General features: G+C 39.8%; 2 protein-coding genes across 2 annotated transcripts; both read left to right on the top strand.

The window, feature by feature from the left end:
- The first annotated feature begins 6,866 nt into the window (after positions 1-6,866).
- LOC114552430 (extracellular calcium-sensing receptor-like) lies at positions 6,867-10,581 on the top strand. Its single transcript, XM_028573211.1, has 6 exons — positions 6,867-6,970; positions 7,138-7,435; positions 7,569-8,363; positions 8,531-8,758; positions 8,929-9,052; positions 9,668-10,581. The coding sequence occupies exons 1-6, from the start codon at positions 6,882-6,884 to the stop codon at positions 10,579-10,581; spliced, it is 2,448 nt and encodes an 815-aa protein (XP_028429012.1). The 5' UTR covers positions 6,867-6,881.
- Positions 10,582-17,194: 6,613 nt separating this feature from the next.
- On the top strand, positions 17,195-20,864 carry LOC114552374 (extracellular calcium-sensing receptor-like). The gene is made up of 6 exons (XM_028573101.1): positions 17,195-17,298; positions 17,524-17,818; positions 17,988-18,782; positions 18,947-19,174; positions 19,326-19,449; positions 19,951-20,864. The coding sequence occupies exons 1-6, from the start codon at positions 17,210-17,212 to the stop codon at positions 20,862-20,864; spliced, it is 2,445 nt and encodes an 814-aa protein (XP_028428902.1). The 5' UTR covers positions 17,195-17,209.
- The last annotated feature ends 1,776 nt before the right edge of the window (positions 20,865-22,640 follow it).

Raw genomic sequence — 22,640 nt, 5'->3', positions numbered from 1 at the left:
ATATATATATATATATATATATATATATATATATATATATATATATAATATAATACATATTTGGGTTAGGCCCCAATAAAAGTAATAACATTACCCAACACCTTCTCATGAACAGGTTGTACAATATCAGACAAACATTAATGCGCATGATATGTATGATATCTTACTCCACTCCCCCGCTTTAAAGCGCAGCGTTTTGTGACCCACCCGTCCACCCCAACCTCCTCCTAGCAACTAGCAACCTGGGCTGAAAGCTGGATATCAGCTAACTGAGGTGCAGATGAGGCTGGTGGTTTCAGGAGAAAAAAACTGCAAAAAAAACTGCCCTCTGAAAAATGCCACAAATTTACTGTTTCCAGAAGCAGTCAGTGCATTTACATGCAGTTTAAAAAAACAATTATATTCGGGTTAAGCAATACCTTGATTTCTCAAACGCCATGTAAACACCTTACCCCGGTTAAAATCTGAGTTCTAATAACCTGGTTTACAGAGGTAGAGAACTCCTTCAGTAAGCGGATTATTGCTCCATGTATACACCATAACCGGACTATGATCTTTTTAAGCGTCTGCGCATGCTTCAACTGCCCCTCTCCACTCTGCTGGGGTTAATTTCTGAACTGGAAATAATCCGTCAGCGCTGTAAGCCATTGTCGTTGCTATGATACCATACAACAAAACAGCGATGCCCGAATTAGCGGGCCATCGGTTGCATGGAGCCTGCGGTCCATCTGTTTTACTCCCTGCCGAGGGAGAAGCAGACATCAGGAGATAGCTAAACAGATTGTCCATCTCTTCTTCTGGGAAAGGCCCAGCCTGCTGAAGCATGATGGTCTCCACCCAAACCGACATGGAGCCAGGCTGCTATCTAACAACATAACGACCACACTGAAAGTTAAGTATTGACATTCTTGTTGAAAATATCACAGATTCATGCCCCCCCCAGGTATTGATCCTAATGGCACTTTACAAGTGGATGAATCTGAAAATGTTTTCTGCAGGGTAACATGTAGTACTAGTACTATTCCAGTTATAATCAACAATAGACCATACAAAGTGGTGAATCCCCTAAGTAATAAGAAATTGACTGCAACCATAGTCAATTTAGCATTTTTTCAGAAGAGGTTTTATCACAGCTACTTCAAATGACTGCGGTACATAACCTGTTAATAGAGACATATTGATCATATCTAGTAACGAAGTGTTAACCACGGGTAACGCTTCTTTAAGTAGCCTCGTTGGGATGGGGTCTAAGAGACAAGTAGTTGGCTTTGCTGAAGAGACCTTTAACATTAATTGTTGGTTTATAGGATAAAAGCAGTTTAAGTATATGACATGAACTACTATGACTATCATTGTAGTCACTGTTCCATTATCTTTATTGTGACTATTACGCCACTGTTCATCATAACCCCAACCGGCACCGTCAGACACCGCCTACCAAGATTCTGGGTCTGCTGAGGTTTCTTCGTAAAAGGGAGTTTCCCCTCACCACTGTTGCAATAGCCACTGCTAATGCTTGTTCTTGGGGGAATTATTGGAATTGTTGGGGCTTTGTAAATTATAGAGAGTGGTCTAGACCTACTCTATCTGTAAAGTGTCTCGAGATAACTCTTGTAATGAATTGATACTATAAATAAAATTGAATTGAATTTCAACATTATGTTGAAAATATCACAGATTCATGTCCCCCAGGTATTGATCCTGATAGCACTATACAAGTGGATGAATCTGAAAATGTTTTCTGTAGGATAACATGTAGTACTAGGATTATTCCAGTAACGTGTAGTACTAGTACTATTCCAATTATAATCAACAACAGACCACACAAAGTGGTGAATAGAGGGGCAATACTTAACAACCTAATTGGAATTAAAACTACCACTGCAATGATAGAAAATTAGATGTGGATTACTAAATATCAGATCTTTGTCTTCTAAAGCAGTACTAGTAAATGAATTGATATCTGATAATCAAATTGATCTATTCTGTCTTACTGAAACCTGGCTGGGTCATGAAGAATATGTTAGTCTAAATGAAATGTTGTCTACCGAGCTGCAGGTCCGTATTCTGAATTTTTATCTGAATTCTCAGAGTTTTTATCATGTGTAGTCCTTAAATCAGACAAAGTACTTATTGTAGGTGATTTTAATATCCATGTGGACGTTGACAGCAATAGCCTTACTACTGCTTCCAACTCATTACTGGATTCAATCGGTTTCAGTCAGAGTGTGCACAAGGCGACGCACTGTTTTAACCACACCCTCGACCTTGTGCTGGCATATGGTATTGAAATTGAGGATTTAATAATATTTCCGCAGAATCTGGTATTATCAGATCATTTTTTAATTACTTTTGAATTCTTGCTACCTGACCATACTAAACCAGATAACAGCTTCTACACTAGATGCCTATCTGACAGTGCTATAGCTAAATTTAAGGAAAGTATTCCTACAGCATTCCAGTCTATGTCGTGCCTTAACATAACAGAGGACCTCTATGTTAACCTCAGCCCCTCTCAAATTGATACATTTGTAGACGGTGCTACAACTTGCCTACGGACGACCTTAGACTCTGTCGCTCCTCTCACAAAGAAGACGATAAAGCAAAGGAAAATAGCTCCTTGGTATAACTCCCAAACTCGCAAATTAAAACAAATCTCACGAAACCTCGAAAGTAAGTGGCGCTCCACCAAAGTGGAAGAATCCCGTTTGGAATGGCAAGAAAGTCTCAAAACCTATAGGAAGGCCCTAAGAAAAGCCAGATCAGACTATTACTCATCATTAATAGAAGAAAACGAGAACAACCCAAGGTTTCTTTTCAGCACTGTAGCCAGGCTGACAGATAGTCACAGCTCAACTGAGCCATCTATTCCTCTAGCTCTGAGTAGTGATGACTTCATGAGCTTCTTTAATGATAAAATTATAACAATTAGAGATAAAATTCATCATCTTTTGCCCTTAACTTCTAACAGTTCATCTTTAAACGCAGGACCGCTAGAAAGAACGACGAGTCCCGACATATACTTGGACTGCTTTTATCCTATAGACCTTCAACAATTAATGTTAAAGATATCCTCAGCTAAGCCATCTACCTGTCTCTTAGACCCCATCCCAACGAGGCTACTCAAAGAAGCGTTACCCGTGGTAAACACTTCATTACTAGATATGATCAATATGTCCTTACTAACAGGTTATGTACCGCAGTCATTTAAAATTGCTGTGATAAAACCTCTTCTGAAAAAACCCACCATAGATCCTGAGGTCTTAGCAAACTATAGACCTATATCTAACCTTCCCTTTCTATCCAAGATCCTTGAGAAGGTGGTTGCTAATCAGTTATGTGATTTTCTACCATCTAACTGCTGCAGACAAAGGATTTGTCTCCATTCTTGTTCTACTAGATCTTAGTGCTGCATTTGACACTATTGACCATACCATCCTGTTACAGAGACTGGAACACTTAGTTGGCATTAAAGGAATCACACTAAGCTGGTTTAAGTCCTATTTCTCTGAACGATCCCAATTTGTTAATGTTAATGATAAACCCTCCAAGCACGCTAAAGTTAGCCATGGCGTTCCTCAAGGCTCAGTGCTTGGACCAATTCTATTCTCCTTATATATGCTTCCTCTAGGTAATATTATTAGGAAACACTCAATTAACTATCACTGTTACGCAGACGATACCCAATTATATCTGTCAATTAAGCCAGATGAAAGTGGTCAGTTAGCAAGACTTCAAACGTGTATTGAGGATATAAAATCCTGGATGACCCACAATTTCCTGATGTTAAACTCAGACAAAACTTTTATTACTAAAACTTTAGAAGTTATTGTGATAGGACCAACGCACCGCCGAACTTCGGTTTCGAAAGATATAGTTACTCTGGATGGTATTACCCTGGCCTCCAGCACTGCTGTCAGAAATCTAGGAGTTATTTTTGATCAGGATATAACCTTCAACGCCCACTTAAAACAAACCTCAAGAATAGCCTTTTTCCATCTTCGTAACATTGCCAAAATTAGGAATATCCTGTCTCAAAACGATGCTAAAAAACTAGTCCATGCATTCGTTACTTCTAGACTAGATTACTGCAATTCCTTATTATCAGGTTGCCCAAATAAGTCCCTTAAGACTCTCCAACTGATCCAAAATGCTGCAGCACGTGTTCTGACGAGAACTAAGAGAAGAGATCATATTTATCCTGTATTAGCTTCTCTGCATTGGCTTCCAGTGAAATCTAGGATTGAATTTAAAATACTCCTCCTGACTTACAAAGCTCTAAATGGTCAAGCACCATCATACTTAGAAGAGCTCATAGTACCTTATTGTCCCACTAGAGCACTGCGCTCCCGGAATGCGGGGCTACTTATGGTTCCTAGAGTCTCTGGAAGTAGACTGGGGGCTAGGGCCTTCAGCTATCAGGCTCCAGTATTGTGGAACCAGCTCCCAGTCTGGGTTCGAGGAGCAGACACCGTCACCACATTTAAGAGTAAACTGAAAACCCTCCTCTTTGATAAAGCTTATAGTTAGGGAACGAGGAGTTGAAGCGTCCACCTAACCCGGCCCACTGCTTCTCCTCATAGTCATCAGTTTTATATACTGTATAATTAATAATCTAGCGAGAGTAGAGGGAGGCAGGCCAGTACAGCCCGATCCGGTTGGGGAGAGTTCTAGCCTGACCAGGCACCTCTCTTTAACCTGCCTCTCTTAAGTTATGCTATTACAATTCTAGACTGCCGGGGAGGCTGTTCCTCCCTAAGACAGACTGAGCTGCTCTCTCATCTCTCCTTGTTACTTTTGTATGCGTCCCAGAAATGCTTGTTACTAATCTAGCTCTGGGGAGTTTACTCCCCGGAGTCCTTATGTTTCTTCTTCTCTGCGATTCTCTGCATTTCCCGGCCGCATCCTGCTGCGTCCTGCTGCATCCGCCGCATCCACCCGTGCTCTGCAGTGCCACGTTACATCCCGCAACGCCCTGCTGTGATGTTCCTATGCACAGAGTAGTCAGGATCCGGTATAGGAGACTGCACTACTCAGTATGACACGATGTGCCCTGCTATGACATGAACTTCCACGATAACCTTCGAAGTCACTGTGACTTCTAATGTGACTATTATCACCACTGTTTATCATGCCCCCAACCGGCCCGTCAGACACCGCCTACCAAGAGTCTGGGTCTGCCAAGGTTTCTTCCTAAGGGTGTTTTTTCTTGCCACTGTCGCAATAGCCACTGCTCAGGCTTGCTCTTGAGGGAATTACTATAATTGTTGGGGTTTTGGAATTTATAGAGTGTGGTCTAGACCTACTCTATCTGTAAAGTGTCTCGAGATAACTTTTGTTATGATTTGATACTATAAATAAAATTGAAATTGAAATTGAAATTGAAATTGAAATTGAAATTGAAATTGAATTGAACTGAAATTGAATCTCTGGGGCTGTCAACGTTGTGTCTCAGCAAAAAAGTGGAGGGACCAAGCAGCCCCTGCTGCGGCCACTGGCTAACTTTAATATTGGCTAGTTAGCTAACGAAGTTACCTTGCTAATTCCACCTGACACTGATTAACGGTACTGATATAATTTGCCGAAAAAGAAAGAAAAAATCAATAAAGTTGTTAAATTTTACTAATTGAGAGGCCAAAGGGTGTAATGTTGACATAGGTCAACCGGCAGAAAAAGCCAGTCGTGCGTTGGCAGATCGCCACCTACTGTAGCAGAGGTATAGTTACTCATTCTTCCCATTGTATACGGGGAGAACTGGCATAACCCAGTTACTGCTGTGCGTGTAAACGCACTGAGTGAGGGACGTTAAAAAGCCTTGGCCTTCATTTAGGAAAAGTTCCTTGGTAATTCCAAATTCATGCCAAGAAAATGGCAGGCAGAGTTAGTGACTGTTTGCTAAGTCCATGTTTGGCCATATTGTCCTGTCAAGCAACAAGGGAAGGACCCAAATGCTATAGGCCAGGCAGATATGAAGACTTCAATGATTTCTTGACAAAATTCAGACACAAAAGCGTACTGGCACGGGTAGCAATCCCAAATAGAAGGAAATGAGAATACATGAATGAACAGGAATGGGGCTGGCAAGAGGTACACACAGGTGTGTTGATGATATGGTTGATTCAATTAAAAGAAAATTGGAATTCAGGTCTGTAATTTTGGTGGAGATAAGGTTCAAGATTAAAATTCTTTTTTCTTATGATTATTTGTTTGGCCAGTTTAGGTCTTTATTTGACAGGACAGCTTGATAAAGGAAAGGGTAAAACTTAAGAAAGGAAAGGGAAGAAAAAGAGGGAATGACATGCAGCAAAGGGCTGCAGGTTGGAATCAAACACGCAGCCGCTGCGGTGAGGACTGAGCCTTTGTACATGGGATGACTCCCAACCAGGTGAGTTAACCCAGGCACCCCCAAGATATGATTTTTAATAGCTTTGTTTTAATAAGCAGGGACACGGACAGAATTAGAGAGGAAAAATAATAATAAAGAAACACACAAGGACCAACAGAGCCCATGACAGGCTGGAGGAAGCTTTCATACCTGCTATGTTTGCCTAAACCAAAACCCTTTTGTTATCTGGGCACCTCCTTCATCTCACCCCACCTTGTAATTCTACGTAGATGAGACATCACTGTTCTATTATTGTTTCCCTTGCTGCTTCAAAATGTACAAATACCAGTGCAAGTTTTGGATTTACATTACGGTACATGTGATGCCACCCAGTGGTTTATTTCTAGACAGTATGCTGTCCACACAGAGATGGCCAGAGCAGGGTTGGGCACTTTTACAGCTGTTGCTGGTGGCATCTTTTTCTCAGGCTGAGGAGCCAGTGTGCTGGCAGAGAGGGGATCCTGACAACCCCCAGCTATCTAAGAATGGGGACATTATGTTGGGGGGAATCTTTTCTTTCCACAGCAGCTGGAAAGCCAGACATGACACCTACAAGCAAAAACCCCTGCCACTGGAATGCACCAGGTATATTATACCGTATGAACCTATTCAGATAAAATATTAAACAGGAATTAAAACTTTTAAAATAAGAAGTAATATTCCTTAAAAATCCCTGTTTTGGCTATTAATTTCCTATGCAATTGTTTCTTTTTCATGGGCAAATTCAACTATTTATAACTGTCTGCATCAAGTTTGAATTTCAGAGAATTCCAGTTTGCCCAGGCTATGCTCTTTGCCATAGAGGAGATTAATAACAGCACAGAAATACTGCCTGGTATCTCTCTGGGCTATAAGATCTATGATTTATGTGGCTCCACTGCCAGAAGTGTGAGGTATGCACTGGCCTTGACTAATGGTAATGAGGTGTTATCTGCACTCAACAAGGCACCATGTACCAGACCTGCACAAGTGCAGGCCATTATGGGAGATACCTCCTCCTCTCCTTGCATGGCTATAGCTACTGTAATCGGACCCTTTCATATCCCAATGGTGGGTAAGATTGTAATTGAAATTGATTCTTCCAGCTGGTCATAGCAAAATATGCTTTTTAAATAATATTTACTTTGCTGTTTAAAAGATTCATATTTTGTATCTTTATCTTGGGGTCCTTTTTTCCTTTTAGATCAGTCACTTTGCTACTTGTGCTTGTCTGAGTGATAAAACCAAGTACCCATCCTTTCTCAGAACAATACCCAGTGATTACTACCAGAGCAGAGCCCTGGCCCAGTTGGTGTGGCAATTTGGTTGGACTTGGGTTGGAGCTATTAGAACAAATGATGATTATGGTAACAATGGCATGGCCATATTCACAGAAACCGCACAGCATCTGGGCATCTGTCTGGAGTACTCTGTATCTTTCTTTAGAACAGATCCACCAGAAAAAATACAAAAGATAATTTCCATGATCAAGGTTTCCACTTCCAAGGTGATTGTTGCTTTCCTCAACCACATGGATATGGATGTGCTAATTCAAGAGTTATCCAACCACAAACTGACTGGGTACCAGTGGGTAGGCAGTGAGAGCTGGATCTCTGATTCTCAAATTGCAGCCATGGATAGGCATCACATTCTGGATGGTGCCTTAGGCCTGTCCATCCCCAAAGCACATGTCAGTGGCATGAGAGAGTTCATTTTGGATGTGAAGCCACTCAATTCATCTAGTAATGTAATGTTTCCAGAGTTTTGGGAGACATTATTTAGCTGTAAGTTCAAACAGTCAAAAGCTTCAGCAGGGAATCAGAGAGAGTGTACTGGCCATGAAGATCTGACTGGAGTGCAAAACAGCTTCACTGATATGTCGCTCATGCCTATCTTTAACAATGTCTATAAAGGAGTGTATGCTGTGGCCCACGCACTTCATAATATTCTCAGCTGTAACAAAACCTGTAACAACCAGGTGCAGCTAGATCCATTTACGGTGAGTTGAAAACCAAATACTTATAGTTTAACAGTATTTCACATTAACAAGGAGAATTGTTTTAATTTAAAAAAATAAAAAATGCTGTAAGTCTATCATGCTGTTGGGCCAATAGGCATACATTATGTTGGTCAGATAATGATACATATGGATGCATATCTTCTTAGATTTTACAGCATATAAAAAAGATTAAGTTCATAACAAAGGAAGGAGATGAAGTTTACTTTAATGAGAATGGAGACCCAGCAGCAAAGTATGAAATTATAAACTGGCAGCCAACAGAACATGGCACTGTGGACTTTGTCACAGTAGGTCTTTATGATGCATCTTTACCTGCAAACAAACAGCTGAATCTGCAAAATAAGTCTTTAATTTGGGCACATAACTCACAACAGGTAAGTTACAATGGTATTACTGTAACTGTTGACTACAGTCTATTTGAAATGTTAAAATTATATAATTTAGTTCTTTTGTTTTTGTTATTATATCATAATGTTTATTTTTCATGCAAAAAGAACAGCTTTGATGGACAAAACCTGGTTCATGTTTTGTTTTTTTCATGCAGGTGCCTTTGTCAGTTTGCAGTGAGAAATGTCTCCCAGGAACTCGCAAGGTTCTCCAGAAAGGAAAGCCTGTCTGCTGCTATGACTGTTTAAGATGTGCAGAGGGAGAAATGAGTAACGTTACAGGTACAGAAAAGAAAAGTTTTAAAATGTACATGTTCACATTGTTTTTACTAAAATTGTCCTGTAATGTGATTTTAAAAGCATTAAGGGAGTTCCTGCAGGGCTGATATACGTTGTACATATATAGTCTTAAAAGCAAACACAAAATCTATATAATTTCATCATGAATCAATGCTTCTAAAATCACACAAATGATGCAATGATGACAAAAAAAAATGCAGCTAGTTTTGATCTCAACTTCTGAAGGTTTGACATCTCTCTCTCTCTCTCTCTCTCTCTCTCTCTCTCTATCTCTATCTCTAAAACTGCACTAAATCCATTGAGAGTGAATGAAATTGTAGTTGTGCTACAGCACTAAAAAAATGAAATTTGAAAAATGCAGTATGATACCATATATATATATACAATGCTTATTAAAATAAAAATAAAAAAATAAACCTATTCATACTATATGTTGTACTATAAGATCCAAATGATTCTTGATGATACCACGTAGCTATGATATGGTTATCCATTTATTATCCGGTATTGTCGGTCTTGTAGATGTAAGATTGAGACAACACAAAATACAAATGTACTGAGCAAGTCTAATAACAGCTTTAATATAATTTTTTTCAGATTCTATCACATGTGTACGATGTCACCCTGAGTTCTGGTCAAATGAGAGAAGAGATGCTTGTGTGAAGAAGGAGGCAGAGTTTCTATCATATGAAGAGATTATGGGAGCGCTGCTCACTGCAGCATCCTTATGTGGAACATGCATCACTGCTGTTGTGGCATTCATTTTCTTCAGATACAGGAAAACTCCTATTGTCAGGGCCAACAACTCTGAGCTGAGCTTCCTGCTGCTCTTCTCCTTGACTCTGTGTTTCCTGTGTTCTCTGACCTTCATAGGCCGGCCCTCTGAGTGGTCCTGCAAGCTGCGACACACGGCATTCGGCATCACCTTTGTCCTCTGTATCTCTTGTGTTCTGGGGAAAACTCTAGTGGTGTTGATGGCCTTCAGGGCCACACTTCCAGGTAGTAATGTCATGAAATGGTTTGGGCCTGCACAGCAGAAACTCAGTGTTCTGGGTTTCACTCTAATACAAGTTATCATATGTATCCTCTGGTTAACAATTTCTCCTCCTTTTCCATTTAAGAATTTTAAGGAATTCAAGGACAAAATCATCTTAGAGTGTGCTCTGGGCTCAGCTGTAGGTTTTTGGGCTGTACTTGGGTACATAGGACTTCTGGCCATGTTATGTTTCATTCTTGCTTTTCTGGCTCGAAAACTGCCTGATAATTTTAATGAAGCCAAATTTATCACCTTTAGCATGCTGATATTCTGTGCCGTATGGATCACTTTTATCCCAGCATATGTCAGCTCTCCTGGGAAGTTCAGTGTTGCTGTGGAGATATTTGCTATTCTGGCCTCCAGTTTTGGACTGCTCTTTTGTATTTTTATTCCAAAATGTTATATTATCTTACTGAAACCTGAGAAAAATACAAAAAATAATATGATGGGGAAGGTGGCACCAAAGTCATTCTGAAAACATATAACTATTTTGTGGCTAATGCCATTATAGATTGTACTTAATCATTTGGTAACCACTTCATGTCATGTAGACATCTATCTTACTGAAGACTTGCATTGTAGCTACTAATTTTCCCACTGTATATCATTTCATTTGTGAAGTGGCATATTATGACAGCATTTCATATAATGTAAAACACAATAATATCATATATACATATATATGTCAATCGACTCAAGTCAAGTTAATTACAGTCATGAGCTCTGATTAATCATGATTAATTGCAAATTCTTTAACATTTATTAAACACATGTTCAATAACAATCTTAATTTGTTGATACATCCATATGATCTGCAGACATATTAAGCAGTAACCAACATCCGTTACAAAGTGAAGTCTGCTGTATGTTTTGAATAGTAACATTAACTCACATGAATGCAACAATAAGTAGGACTATTTTAGAAATAGAATGCTATTATGTATGTGAAGACACAGAGGGAGCAGTCTCTATATTCTTGGTCAAAGATAATTACTTCAAACAGTGTGCATCTCTGTAACATTCCTCCTGTCAACCAATCATACAGTCTAGTGTTCTTTCAACCAGTTGCTCAGGCAGACTAGCTTGTTCAGATTTTAAGATTATAGAGCTGAACTCTTTTTCTGCAGAATGTTGCCTGCCAAAGAGAACAGTCTCTCACATTGCACTGTTGAGGCATGTGTAGCCAAGTACCTTTTAGCAGTATGGGTCAGCTTGCCATATACACCTGCTTGTGACAACAATCAGTGTAATGGCGATGTTTCCATGCTGACACAGTCTTCTGCCTTGTACCTCTCTGGAGGTTTATCTGTGTACAGTACCTTTTCTTCAGACTGACTTTGATCCCATCAGAAGGAGGGCCATCTTCTTCTTTGGTGGCTCTGGCTCCACTTTTTCTACAGAAGCCTGTGGTGCAGGTTCTCCATCCTTCAGCATCTCACTCAAGTATGTAGGCAGGGTCAACATCAGAGGCCTCCATTGTACGCAGGAGATGACATAGTGCAGGCGGTAACCAGAGCAGGATACTTTCACCACCTAGGAGCTCAGTGATGTACCTACAGTGCAAACAAGGCACCACACAATTGAGGGGTTTAACATATTCAAAAGCTCACCAAATTTGACGGTCGCATCAATCCTGGTGACAGTTTATGTATTTTAAGGGTGCCGGCAAAATGCCTTTTTTCTGTTTTTAACACGCCCAAAGTGAATGTGTCCAGTCGATTATGTGTGCTACACCAAAGGTAGTTATGGTTACTTTCTGATGTCAAGTGGTCTCTAGTAAGTGCGGTAAATGTAATAAATTCTCGTTTGGCTCTCTGTGAAGGCGGTCGCATTTTCTCCCTCTCCTCCCGTTGCCTACCCTGCTTTGCTCTCTTGTCTAGTCTTTGTCTCTGTGTACTTCTAGAGTCTCTCTCTCGGCACTGCTCCTAAACTACGAATTATGGATTTGATCAACTGGTCTCTCAGCGCAATTGACCCCATCTTTTCGACGAGAAGCTCGGGTTCGGGGGAACCTGACTGCCCTGCCGGAACGTTCGCAGCTGGCTACACGATGGACGCGTGGGAGAGGTGGCGGGTCGTGTGTCTGGCGGTTCTTTCCGTGGAGGACACAGAAGATATCTACCTATTCGGAACCATGATAACAGGTCTTTTGCTGATTGGCTCAGGCATTGCCCTGGTTTATCGGGAAATTAAGAAGAAGACGGGAACCGAGCAAAATACCAGGCTGCCCGTCATGGTTGAAGCTGTGGGCAGAGCTGTCGGAACTCAAATTGTGACTTTGACCACCATGAGCCACAAATTGGATACTATGATCACCATGGGCCAAAAATTGGATACCATCTTGGAGAGACTGTCAGCTCTGGATAGGCTGGACAACATCTTGGGGAAACTTACGGTTTTGGCAAGGAAATTTGATCGATATGGAGACCAGAGGGGACATTTCAGAGAAGTCGAGAGTGACTAACTGCGGCTCCTGGCCCTAAGACAAAACAAATTCCAATCTTATCTTTTTCGGCTCCCTGAACCAGCGCTGGCCTTGGCCGAGGCCGGTGTTGAATAATCACCTCCCCCTGGAGCACTGCAGCGAGGCACGCTCTTGCGTTCCCTACCCGATTCCCACAGACACCTGTTGATTGTTGACTCGGACTGGGTCCTGTTTCAAGGCTGACTCCATGGCAACCGGCTGTGTATCGCAATGACAATCGTGCGGACTGAGAAAACCAGATTACGGGGGCCAAACGTAGCTTGACTACTCAGGCCTACATACACACGAACTCTTACATATATACAGATAGGCAATCATCCCCCACCCCCAATCCAGCGCCTTCACCGCTTCTACCCCCAGTGAGGCGGGCGGGTCTGTGACCAGCGCCTTTGTTTGGCTGCAGGACCAGATGCCTGCTTGCCTGTGCTGGACTACCTGCAGCCCAAAAACCCCCCTCCCCCATGCCCCCCAAGACTCCCCACTTCAAACTTGTCGTGCTTCGGTTGAAGGATAGTTCATCACTGCAATAAGTGCACACAACTTTGGTTTTATCAAAACTTCCATCTGGAAGCTTTTTCTAATGAAACTTGCCGTTCAGCAGAGCGAACACCGTCTCCTCTGCCATCGTTTACTCGTTTTTGCCGAGCCACACATATCACAGGAACCTTAACCATCCGCTCTGCAAAAACTAGAAGATGACTTTGCATTACAAAATAAAATATATACTTTATATATATATATATATATATATATATATATATATATATATATATATATATATATATATATATGTGTGTGTGTTTTCATATGATTGTGATTTACATGCTTAACAATTCTTCAATAAACCATTATATACCTAAAATAGAAGTATTTTAAACTAAGTAAACCGCTGTAACATGAAAGTGTGATAGAACAATTAAAGTTGCTGGTTTATTTAGCCAACGGCAGGAGTTTTATTGCCAATATGGTGACTGCGAGCCGGCTACAGGCACCGCCAGATGACGGTCCTTTAAGAGGCTGTACTAGTTGAGTTTAGGCAGAAAAATGTGGCGATAATAGTTAAGTTTAGGCACCAAAACGACTAGGTAAATTGAGGAAAAAGATCGTGGTTTGAAATTAAACACTCCCTAGCAACAAACGAGTGTTTCCTGGGTGAAAGTATTTCATATTAGGGTTAGGATTAGGGTTAGTATTTTGTTTTTGTGCTGTGCTTTATGTTGACACCACGTTGTGCTATTTCATTTTGAGATTATTTTCCATTGAATATTGAAGTTTATAAATACGTGTTTTGGCATGTCTGGCCGATTGACACTATATGCATGGTATTGAAAAGGGGGATTTAATTCTTATATATTAAATCCCCCTTATATATATTATATATCCCCTTTATATCCCCCTTTATATATATATATATATATATATATATATATATATATATATATATATATATATATATATATATATATACAGTACAGGCCAAAAGTTTGGACACACATTCTCATTCAAATGCGTTTCCTTTTTATTTTCATGGCTATTTACAGTGTAGATTCTCACTGAAGGCATCAAAACTATGAATGAACACATATGGAATTATGTACTTAACAAAAAAGTGTGAAATAACTGAAAACATGTCTTATATTTTAGATTCTTCAAAGTAGCCACCCTTTGCTTTTTTTATTAATAAGGGAAAAAATTCCACTAATCAACCCTGACAAAGCACACCTGTGAAGTGAAAACCATTTCAGGCGACTACCTCATGAAGCTCATTAAGAGAACACCAAGGGTTTGCAGAGTTATCAAAAAAAGCAAAGGGTGGCTACTTTGAAGAATCTAAAATATAAGACATGTTTTCAGTTATTTCACACTTTTTTGTTAAGTACATAATTCCATAAAATGTGTTCATTCATAGTTTTGATGCCTTCAGTGAGAATCTACAATGTAAATAGTCATGAAAATAAAGAAACACATTGAATGAGAAGGTATATATATATATATATATATATATATATATATATATATAGATATACACTACAGGTCAAACGTTTTAGAACACCCCAATTTTTCCAGGTTTTTATTGAAATTCACGCAGTTCAATGTTTTAGAATAGAACAAATGAACAATTTAAGTTAAAAAAGAAATCATGGAATCAATTTATGAACCAAAATTTATTCAAAATTTTTGACACATCAAAGTAGCCCCCTTTGGCAGATATAACAGCTGAACACACTCGTGGCATTCTTTCTACAATGGAAATCAAATATTCTTCAGAAAGTTCTTCCCAAATCTGTTGCAGAAGTTCCCATAAATGTGAGGCACTTGTAGGTTGCTTTGCTTTCACTTTTCTGTCCAGTTCATCCCAAACCAGCTCAATGGGGTTTAAGTCTGGTGACTGTGCTGGCCACTCCATGTTTTTAAGCTTACCATCTTGTTCTTTTTTCCTAAGGTAGTTCTGGCGTAGCTTGGACTTATGTTTTGGGTCATTATCTTGCTGTAGGATGAACCCCTGACCAACTAGGCGCATACCAGAGCGTACTGCATGGTGCTGCAAAATGCTGTGGTAGCCGTTTTGGTTCAGGGTGCCTTTCACTCTGAACAAATCACCGACCGTGGATCCAGCAAAACAGCCCCAGACCATCATGCTTCCTCCTCCATGTTTGACAGTTGATGTCACACGCTGAGGAACCATCCTTTCGCCTACTCGACGGCGTACAAAAATCCTGCGTGATGAACTGGAGATTTCAAATTTTGATTGATCAGTCCATAGCACCTTCTTCCAGTCTTCAGAAGTCCATTGACGATGTTTCTTGTCCCAGGCAAGCCTCTTTTTCTTATTCTGACGTCTTAGCAATGGCTTTCTTGCTGCAACTCGACCTATCAAACCTGCAGCTTGAAGTCTTCTCTTTAGAGTTGAAACTGAGACTTGCTTATTACTACCACTATTAAGCTGTGCTTGAAGCTGTTGTCCTGTGAGCCGCCTATCACGCAAGCTGTTGACTCTCAGAAACTTGTCTTCTGATTCTGTTGTGGCTTTGGGTCTGCCAGACCTCTTCCTGTCAGAGTTTCCCCCAGTTTCTAAGTGCCTTTTGATGGGGAAGAATACTGTACTCACTGACACCTTAACTTTCTTCGCAATTTCTCTGTAGGAAAGACCAACATTCTTAAGTGTTATGATGGTCTATCTCTCTTCCACTGTTAATTGCCTTTTTCCCGCCATTTGTTTAGCAACACACTACTTTCTGCAGTACAATACTTTTCATATAATGCTCACGAGGGTACGGTACCACAGTGTGTTCCAACAATACTTTTATACAAACAGAAGGGGTTGTAAGTAATCCAGACAAGTTGGAACACCTGTGGGAATTGGTAGCACCAACTTTCAAAGCTTGATCAACCTCAATTGCTGCAGAACAGCTTTACGTTGTTTACGCATTTCTTGTTCCCTGAAAAGGCCTTTTGTAAAATACTAAAATGTACATTATTTTTCTGTTTTGGGTAACCTTACTTTTTTTTAACCTCAGGCAGTTCACCACTTACCTTTTGTACCATTTCAAGCTATTCATTGAACTTGAACTGCTAAAATTTCAATATGTGTGATATTAGGCTATATAAGTAAACTCGACTTGACTTCAAAACTGGATTCCAAAAGAATCATATTTCACTGCGTCTGCTTGATGTGTAAATAAGCTAATACGTCTACTGGCTTACACAATAGCCATATCAACTTTATAAGGTGATAATGGTGTTTATAAAACTTGTTTCACTGTACACAAGTGGTCCCGAAACCACAAAAAAAGAAAATCAGTTAATACATTTTAGTCGTACATCTAAGCGCCATACGAAGCAATGGTGCCTCTGCAAAATAGCCTTGGGAAGGAACTTGTTTTGGTAGAGCATGTGCGTTCAAAAGTTATTTTAGAAGTGCGAGAGAAAACTCAGATTGGACAGATAGTCTAGAAAGCTGTCTGGATTTACCTTGCAGATACTGAGAAACGGTTAACCACAGTCCTCGGAAATCAACCGGAAATTAAAATGTCGACACAAAGGAAGCAACGGATATCCAGCCTAAATGAGTGAAATCCTGCGGAATTTCCATCGGGCAACGGAGCAATCCCGGAAGTGGAATACATTTTAAACAAGACTGTATTGTTATTGGACATTTCGGTGAGCCTATTGTGTCTAATGTTCTGTATTATGTTTTTATTGTTTGAATAGCAATTATAATTTTAAATTTAAATTGGTCCTTTTATGATGTTAGAATATATATGTAAAAAAAATGTTTGTACAGCACAACTGAATATTCTTCCTTTTTGGGCACCTTCCTCTTGCCAAATCTTGTATGTCCATGAAGATAAAACAACACTGTTCTATTGTTATTTTTTATGCTCCACAAAAAATGTATAAATACCAGTGCAAGCTTTTGATTTACGTTAGGGTACGTGTGATGCCACCCAGTGGTTTATCTCTTGTAGACAGTATGATGTCCACACACAGGGGGCCAGAGAAGGGTTGTCTACTTTTGCAGCTGTTGCTGGTGGCATTTTTCTCTCAGGCTGAGGAGCTGGTGTGCAGGCAGAGAGGGGAGGCTGACAACCCCCAGCTATCTAAGGATGGAGACTTCATGCTGGGGGGAATCTTCTCTTTCCACAGTAGCTGGATAAACAGACAGGACAGCTACACGCAAAAACCACTGCCATTGGAATGCACCAGGTAAATTATTTTTAAGATATCTATTTAGATTTGAAATATGTGAGAGAAAATGGGTACAGATACAAAACAGGAACACATTTTTTTTTTTTAAACTGGGTATTAAAATAAGATATAGTCTTTGTTGTGTGCATTACTACTATCAGATTCTTTCATTTTCTATGCAACTGTTTTATTTCAAGGATAATAAGTTTGCAGTTCCAACTATTTATAACTGTCTGCATCCAGTTTGAATTTCAGAGGTTTCCAGTATTCCCAGGCTATGCTCTTCGCCATAGAGGAGATTAATAACAGCACAGAACTACTGCCTGGTATCTCTCTGGGCTATAAGATCTATGATGTCTGTGGCTCCATTGCCAGAGGTGTGAGGGTTACACTGTCCTTGGCTAATGGTAATGAGGTATTATCTTCACTCTCTTCCCCATGTACCAGACCTGCCCAAGTGCAGGCTATTATGGGAGAGACTTCGTCCTCTCCTTGCATGGCTATAGCTACTGTCATTGGACCCTTTCATATCCCAATGGTGGGTAAGATTGGCAAAAAAGTAAATTACATTTTTGAAAAATAATTATTATTCTGTAATTCTTCCAAATGGCCATCACAAAAAAAAATCAAAAACAATTATAGTGTGCTGTGTAAATGTTTTATATTTTATATCTTTATCTTGATAAATTATTTTTTCTTTCTTTTAGATCAGCCACTTTGCTACTTGTGCTTGTCTGAGTGATAAAACCAAGTACCCATCCTTCCTCAGGACAATACCCAGTGATTACTACCAGAGCAGAGCTCTGGCCCAGTTGGTGTGTCACTTTGGTTGGACTTGGGTTGGAGCCATTAGAACAAATGATGATTATGGTAACAATGGCATGGCCATATTCACAGAAACCGCAGAGCATCTGGGCATCTGTCTGGAGTACTCTGTATCTTTCTTTAGAACAGATCCACCAGAAAAAATACAAAAGATAATTTCCATGATCAAGGCATCCACTTCCAAAGTTATTGTTGCTTTCCTTTCCCACATGGATATGGATGTGCTAATTCATGAGTTGTCCAACCATAAACTGACTGGGTACCAGTGGGTAGGCAGTGAGAGCTGGATCTTTGATTCCCAAATTGCAGCCATGGATATTAATCACATTCTGGATGGTGCCATAGGCCTGTCCATCCCCAAAGCATATGTCAGTGGTATGAGGGAGTTCATGTTGGATGTGAAGCCGCTCAATTCATCTAGTAATGAAATGTTTTCAGAGTTTTGGGAGACATTATTTAACTGTAAATTCAAACAGTCAAAATCTTCAGCAGGGAATCAGAGAGAATGTACTGGCCATGAAGATCTGACTGGAGTGCAAAACAGCTTCACTGATATGTCGCTCATGCCTATCTTTAACAATGTCTATAAAGGAGTGTATGCTGTGGCCCACGCACTTCATAATATTCTCAGCTGTAACAAAACCTGTAACAACGTGGTGCAGCTAGATCCATTGACGGTGAGTTGAACACCAACATTGTATATAGTTTTTAAAGTAAGTCACTTTAACAAGAAAATTGTTTAAACTTAATAATAATATCAGTCAGTCCATCATGCTGTTGAGCCAATAGGCCTACAAAATGCTGGTCAGATAATGATATATATGGATGCATATCTTCTTAGATTTTACAGCACATAAAAATGATTCAGTTCAAAACTAAGGAAGGAGATGAGGTTTACTTTAATGTGAATGGAGACCCAGCAGCAAAGTATGAAATTATAAACTGGCAGCCAACCGAACATGGCATTGCGGACTTTGTCACAGTTGGTCTTTATGATGCATCTTTACCAGCAGACAAACAGCTGAATCTGCAAAATAAGTCTTTAATTTGGGCAAATAACTCAAAACAGGTAAGCTACAATGGTATCGCTTTAAGGTAATAAAACACATTTATTTTCTATGATAGTGTAAGTCATTAAAATTGTTTCTGTATTAATAGAGGCTTGCAAAGCCAACACCTGGTAAAAGTGAATGGCCATACATTTTGTTTTTTTCATGCAGGTGCCTTTGTCAGTTTGCAGTGAGAAATGTCCTCCAGGAACTCGCAAGGTTCTCCAGAAAGGAAAGCCTGTCTGCTGCTATGACTGTTTAAGATGTGCAGAGGGAGAAATGAGCAACATTACAGGTACAGACAAGAAACATCTTGAAATGTATATGTTGGTAGTAATATTGGTAAAAGGTCATAAAAAAGGTAATTAAAGGGTCAGCTCTCTTAAATAAATGAATAAAAATGCCTACAGTATTTACTCAATGGTATCTAAGCATGCAGATTTTGGACTCAGTTTCTGAGGTTTGACATCTCTCGCTCTCTGAAACTGCAATAAATGCATTGAGAGTGGATGAAAATGTGTTTGTGCAGCAGCCCTGAAAATTGACATTTGAAAAATATACATAATGCATAATTCCCAAATTCCTAAAGAGTAATTCCTCTTTGTACTGTATCTTTTAAAATCCAAATTTCATTCAGGATGATACCATGCTGACCATGTAGATTTGTCCTAAGGCTATAAATTATCTGGTAATTATGTAATATCAGTTTTGTATGCATCACAAATATTTAACATAGAGACAAAACAAAATATAAATGTATTAGGTCTAATAACTGCTTTAATATAATTTTTTTCAGATTCCATCACTTGTGTGCGATGCCACCCTGAGTTCTGGTCAAATGAGAGAAGAGATGCTTGTGTGAAGAAGGAGGCAGAGTTTCTATCATATGAAGAGATTATGGGAGCACTGCTCACTGCAGCATCCTTATTTGGAACATGCATCACTGCTGTTGTGGCATTCATTTTCTTCAGATACAGGAAAACTCCTATTGTCAGGGCCAACAACTCTGAGCTCAGCTTCCTGCTGCTCTTCTCCTTGACTCTGTGTTTCCTGTGTTCTCTGACCTTCATAGGCCGGCCCTCTGAGTGGTCCTGCATGCTGCGACACACGGCATTCGGCATCACCTTTGTCCTCTGTATCTCTTGTGTTCTGGGGAAAACTATAGTGGTGTTAATGGCCTTCAGGGCCACACTTCCAGGTAGTAATGTCATGAAATGGTTTGGGCCTGCACAGCAAAAACTCAGTGTTTTGGGTTTCACCCTTATACAAGTTATCATATGTATCCTCTGGTTAACAATTTCTCCTCCATTTCCATTTAAGAATTTTGATGAATTTAAGCACAAAATCATCTTAGAGTGTGCTCTGGGTTCAGCTGTAGGTTTTTGGGCTGTACTTGGGTACATAGGAATCCTGGCCATGTTATGTTTCATTCTTGCTTTTCTAGCCCGGAAACTGCCTGATAATTTCAATGAAGCCAAATTTATCACCTTTAGCATGCTGATATTCTGCGCAGTATGGATCACTTTTATCCCAGCATATGTCAGCTCTCCTGGGAAGTTCAGTGTTGCTGTGGAGATATTTGCTATTCTTGCTTCCAGTTTTGGACTGCTCTTTTGTATTTTTATTCCAAAATGTTATATTATCTTACTGAAACCTGACAAGAATACAAAAAAGAATATGATGGGGAAGGAGACACCAAAATCATTTTGAAAACTTAAAATAATATAACGGCAGACGCCATTATAATTGTTATATTACAATGTGTCAAGTAGACTTTCATTTAGACATCTATCCTCATTTTACTTGCATTGTATTTCTATAATATTTCTCCATTGTATAATTTGTGACACATCATATTAAGATGACAGCATTTATTTGGTACAACATAATATATAATTATATCAATCAATCCCTGCCCTTCGTCACTGTGGTGGATCACAACTAACACTGCATTTTACCATCCAATGTAACTGAGTGATGACCTCCTGTTTGTGTTACTAAACCAAAAAAATAAAGTTATTACTGCATTGTAGTCTCACTAGGAGACCAGTGACGGATATTAGAAGACGGAGGGCTGAGCGTTACTGTGCACCTTCTAACAGAGCTTGAAGATGTAGATGTGACGGGAGCAACCTGTCTGAAAGTTGTAAGTCTTCTGGTAGCTGTACCAAGAGAAATCTCAATCATTCTGAATCTTGCAGAGACGGAGAGCGTCGGTATATGTAAGGAGATAACATAGACACAGGCTAATTATTGCTAACTAAAATGTTAGTTAACATTAGTAATTAAACTTAAACAGCTAATGTAAGTCGAAACTGCCTGAAAGCTTCTTTGTACTATACGGTAATTCCTCTACTATGCGACAGTAAGTCGCGTGGTTATGATACAATTGTTAGCCTATTTTTACAAAAATGTCTACTACAGAGCCATAAAGTGATATACAAGGCAATGGAGCCTTTTATACATTGTTGTGTTTCTTTAGAAATAAACAATGGACAAATAAAGTCTTTAAACGCTTCAGATGTCAAGTTATTCGCTGTCAAAGTGACATCAAAATGAATGGCAGTCAATTGAATGCTAATGGCGGGTTAGTGCTTGTTAGCATCAAAATGGCTCCATAAGACCCACGCTTGCCAGACGCTCGCTTACCCCCTTGATCAGATGCTTGAACCACTTTAACTGACCCATTTCTATGCAAAGGAGCTCTTCTGCCCTCGGTTGAGTGTGTGGCTACTCAGCCTATGCAGTGAGCTAACCATACAGTAAAAGGAGGTGGTTCCCGGAATGACAAGACACAGTTTTTCTTCTTAGTGCCTTTACTGAAGACCTCTCTTTTTTCTGATTTTGTAAAAAGATTATGGCATGTCAAAGCTTCCCAAAGATATAAGGGGTCTGAGAGGAATGTAGCATGTCAACTCCTTTGGACATTTTCTCACCGCGTGTAACAAACTTTTGCCTGCTGCCTAGAAGAAGAACCCCAAAAAAACACTAAAGGAGATACTGACCCCTAGTGGGAAAATAAAGAAATGCACCAGCGAATTAATACAATACTATTGAACATAGAGGGACAGAATACTCCCCGCCTGACATCTGTAGAATGTCATCCATAACTAGCATGTAAATACAGATAAAATACAATGAAACAAAGTACCTGATTCTAAGTACTGTCCTTAGACACCAATAACACAACCTCACTTATAGGTCTTATGTAGCATCTGAGTTCACCCTTGCGGAAAATCTTCAGCTCTATTTTCCTGACAAGTCCATCCTCGCTTGGGAAGATTTTTGTGATGACAAGTCCATCCTCGCTTGGGAAGATTTTTGTGATGAGTCCAAGTGCCTCCTTTAGCAGAACAACATCTCCTGTTTGTAGATTTGGTTTTACTGTTTTACATTTGCGGCGGTTCTGAAGTCCTGAGATGTATTCCCTTTGTCATCGGCTCCAGAAAACATCGGCAAGGTATTGCACACGCCTCCGTTGTGCTC

This window comes from Perca flavescens, chromosome 3, assembly GCF_004354835.1.
Source record: "Perca flavescens isolate YP-PL-M2 chromosome 3, PFLA_1.0, whole genome shotgun sequence".
In the NCBI taxonomy this organism is placed as follows: Eukaryota; Metazoa; Chordata; class Actinopteri; order Perciformes; family Percidae; genus Perca; species Perca flavescens.
Note: the sequence above shows the minus strand (reverse complement) of the source record. Positions and strands in the feature narration are given on the sequence as shown.

Excerpts from the sequence above, each read along its gene's own strand:
- LOC114552374 (XM_028573101.1), top strand. The coding sequence starts at position 17,210 with ATGCTGGGGGGAATCTTCTCTTTCCACAGTAGCTGGATAAACAGACAG. Across the intron at positions 18,783-18,946 it reads TGCAGCTAGATCCATTGACG|ATTTTACAGCACATAAAAAT; the intron begins GTGAGTTGAACA and ends ATATCTTCTTAG. Across the intron at positions 19,450-19,950 it reads AGAAATGAGCAACATTACAG|ATTCCATCACTTGTGTGCGA; the intron begins GTACAGACAAGA and ends AATTTTTTTCAG.
- LOC114552430 (XM_028573211.1), top strand. The coding sequence starts at position 6,882 with ATGTTGGGGGGAATCTTTTCTTTCCACAGCAGCTGGAAAGCCAGACAT. Across the intron at positions 6,971-7,137 it reads CTGCCACTGGAATGCACCAG|TTTGAATTTCAGAGAATTCC; the intron begins GTATATTATACC and ends GTCTGCATCAAG. Across the intron at positions 9,053-9,667 it reads AGAAATGAGTAACGTTACAG|ATTCTATCACATGTGTACGA; the intron begins GTACAGAAAAGA and ends AATTTTTTTCAG.